The sequence below is a fragment of the Rutidosis leptorrhynchoides genome, chromosome 9 (assembly GCF_046630445.1).
Source record: "Rutidosis leptorrhynchoides isolate AG116_Rl617_1_P2 chromosome 9, CSIRO_AGI_Rlap_v1, whole genome shotgun sequence".
Classification (NCBI taxonomy): Eukaryota; Viridiplantae; Streptophyta; class Magnoliopsida; order Asterales; family Asteraceae; genus Rutidosis; species Rutidosis leptorrhynchoides.
The window spans coordinates 26,313,262-26,316,836 of NC_092341.1; the positions used below are offsets into that span (position 1 = coordinate 26,313,262).

Here is a 3,575-nt window from a genome sequence, read left to right on the forward strand (position 1 = left end):
TTTTATTTAGTTTTGATTGACTTTTTTTAATTATTATTATTTTTTTGTTATTTTCTTACTGGTTGCTAAAGTTCGAGGCCTATTTGGGACGCACGGAGGCACGTTTTTTTTCTAATAGATACGCTGACTCTACTACTTTAGTAGTGCGTTTAAATATTTAATTAGTATAAAAGTTCGTCATATCCAAACGTTTATAGTTAAATTTCAAACATCAAAGGTACTTTGGGTGCAATTTTTTTTTTTTTTTTTTTTTTTTGAAAGGCTAACTCGTTAATATCCCCAAAAAGGCTCAAATTGATCTTACAATACAATGAATCCAGCCTGCAAGAAGCAGGCCGAAGCATACAACAAACACATTACTGTAACTATCACCACTTTAAATTACAAGACTAGCATGATCAGTTTTCCATGTATTAAAAGTCCCCATTAATCGGCCCGTTACGGCTTAAACTCACTAGGGGCGGGTGCCCATTGTCCCTTCATATTTGCGCCAGTGATCACATCCTCCTTGCAAATTTTTTATTGACAAAGTATAACTTTTCTTTGTTCTTTTGAGGAGTATAATTTTTCTTAATAAAAGAAACTTAAAGGTGTATCCAAAATATTTTTGAATTAAAATCTAGCTACATGCTTAATACCGAAAATTCTAACCTTGTGTCACGGCACAAAATAAACTACTAAAATGTGGGCTCTAACTTTCCTTACATTAATTGTAATAGAGGGCCTTAGTAGTCCAGTTTTTCTATACTTAAAGTCCATCATATAATTTCATAATTCCTTTTTTTTTAAGGTAATAATATATTAGATCATCAACTGTTACAGTGCAAATTGGAGGACACACCCAACCCATGTAAAACCAACATGAATCACAACCATACAAGACTAGCCAAACAAATACCAAAAACAACAAATACAACTAAAACTATCACACCAGATTATTACGGAGTACTTCATAACTCCTCCTTACTAAACTGAAGTTGATTAAAGGCCATGGAACCCTCACTTAGAGGCTTCCCGTCACTCCGTGATAGGAGCTCGTGGTTGCCTCGCTATCCACTACATGTATGACTTCGCCCTCCTTCGCCGTGAACGACGAAGTTATACATTCATTTCTTGGCTCATAATGCATTAATACTTATCACTTACGCATTATATTATTTATTAAAAAAATATAATAGGTCGAATTTGTTTAAGGAAGTGTATGATAATTTGAAGTTAATCTGTTGTTTAGTGTTGGAAGGAAATATTGACATGGTAATGCATTAGTACTTGTCTTTTGTTTCAACTTTCAAGAAAATTAAATTAAAAATATTGATAATAACCAAAAATTCAAGCAGAAACCAGAGCATTCAACCCACAGGCGCACAACGCATACGTATTTATTCAAATTATATACCTGCAAAACACCTGAAAACCACTACAAAAATATGATTTCCAGTTTCAGTGCACCGTCTCTATCAACAACTATATTTTTCTTACTAGCAATCAAAAGTTCAATTATAATCAACTAATCATCAGTTTTCGACATAACCGAAAGCCGACTCGGCTTCGGTTGAAAATCGCTACGTCGTCTCTGCTGATGCGACGACGGTCGAATCAACGCCGATAACGCACGTTTCATCAAATCTCCTTCAACTGTCCCAATCCTCACTAATGAATTCGTCATAGCCGATCTCCGTGCGTACAATCTATGCGAATGATACGACGCCGTTGTATCTTTATTATTATGACTTTGAGTACCGTTTCTATGCAATTTACACCGAAAAGATCCAGGATGAGTCGTCGGTGAACACATGCACGTTTTCTTCGCTCCATTGCTCCACAGTTTATTACAATTATTGTTACTGATACTCTTATTGACGTTTTGATTCGGTTTATTATGCGACGTTGATGTGGCGGAATCGTTTCGACGGTCGATTGAAAACCGTACGGACGGTGTTGATGCGACGACGTGGCGGATGGTGATTCGATTAGGAGAGGTAGATCTTGTAGGAGATGAGAAGCTTGACATTGATGAAGAGAACGTAGATGAAGATGATGAAATTGTGGATGAGTAAAAAATTTCAGATGGTGAAATTGATCGTTGAAGCTTTTTATTAGCCATTGGTGAATTGTAAGATTTAGTTTTTGATGAATTCATCATTGAATTGATGGAATAGAATTTGAATTTTGAGAATTGGATTGAAAAGTTGGGGATTAGGGTTTGAATTTCAATTTTGCGAAACCTGAAGAAACAGGGGGCGGGGTTGTTTATATAGTAGAGGTGGTGAATGTGAGGGAGAGGTAAAATCGTAATTAAGTGGTGATGTGGTGTTATTTATTTTATAATAAATATTAAAGTTTTCGTTTGAGTCGGTTTGTTATGAATGGGGCCCGCTACGGGCAGTTAGTCCTTGGGAAGAGTATAGTGTCGTCACGCTCAGCGTGAAATTCACGTGAGTTAGTAGCGTTCATCCTGAATTTTATTTGGTAAAATAGAGAGTAGAAAAAAATAAAAATATTATAATAAATATCCTTAATGTTAATTATTGCTGATACAGTAGTTGGCCCAATGGCCCACTTCGTTGATTAAAAAAATAAAATAAAATAAAATAAAGGTTGTTGACGTCATGGTGACACAAGTATGACGTCAGCTAGGAACAACAGACAACGATCAAATTGGGCCAATACCACACACTCAAAGCGATATGCATAGCTTCGCCTGATATTATTTTTTAAATTATCTCTGATTTCTGTTGTTTTGTATTTTAGGGTCTGTGGTTTGGTACATGTTAAATGATATGTGTTGTAGTTTGTTTAAGTTAAATGGATTAGCTTGGTGGTTCGGTTCTGTTTATGTAACGAATGATCACAAGCTTAAGTTGAGTTCTGATTTTTTTTTTTTTTTTTTTTTAATTACTACTAGCAATTAAATCATACATCATACATCTATATAAATCGGTAAGGCTTTTGGACACGTGTTGCAACCTGGTTTCTCCTCAGCAATTCTAATTTTCTCAGAATTTAAAAAAAAAAAAACACTAATTAAATGAGTCTGACGCGTGTCCTTCAAAACCACTGATTTGAGGCGGGCAGTTACTTTAAAAATTAGGGTTAACAAAACTTCCGTCAAAAATCACTCCAATCAAAATTAATTGGTTCATTGCATCCAATACTCGGATATCATCTCCTTCGATTTATCTTTCAATATCCTATTCAATAATATAATCTCCTTCGGTTTGTTCAATCCATCAATCCATGAATCGCCTCCTATAATTTTGATTCAATAGGAATTAATTGCAGGTTTGTTACGAATTAATTCATCTGATGTTTTCTTAGAAGTTCTTAAAGACGAAATCAAATTGGTTGATTAGGGTTATTCATCATAAATGTCGCAATAAAATTAGGGTAATGAATTTTTTTGTTAATTTTCAGGAATCACGATGAAGAAGGCGAGTAGTTGATGGATTACGCTGACGACATTCAATCTGACGGCGGTTAGATATTGGCTCCTACTCCAGGTTGACTATGATATCAAACTGGTTAAAACGATCGATTATGGGCTTAAGTTTGACGTTTAGTAAAGTTTGTTTGAT

General features: G+C 34.9%; 1 protein-coding gene across 1 annotated transcript; it reads right to left on the reverse strand.

Moving 5' to 3' along the window:
* Positions 1 to 1,401: 1,401 nt before the first annotated feature.
* LOC139865734 (uncharacterized) lies at positions 1,402 to 2,138 on the reverse strand. Its single transcript, XM_071853828.1, has one exon. It carries the CDS (start codon positions 2,102 to 2,104, stop codon positions 1,508 to 1,510), a length of 597 nt encoding a protein of 198 aa, XP_071709929.1. The 5' UTR covers positions 2,105 to 2,138; the 3' UTR covers positions 1,402 to 1,507.
* Positions 2,139 to 3,575: the final 1,437 nt, after the last annotated feature.

What these genes read in the sequence shown, in the direction of transcription:
- LOC139865734 (XM_071853828.1), bottom strand. Translation starts at nt 2,104, where the DNA reads ATGGCTAATAAAAAGCTTCAACGATCAATTTCACCATCTGAAATTTTT.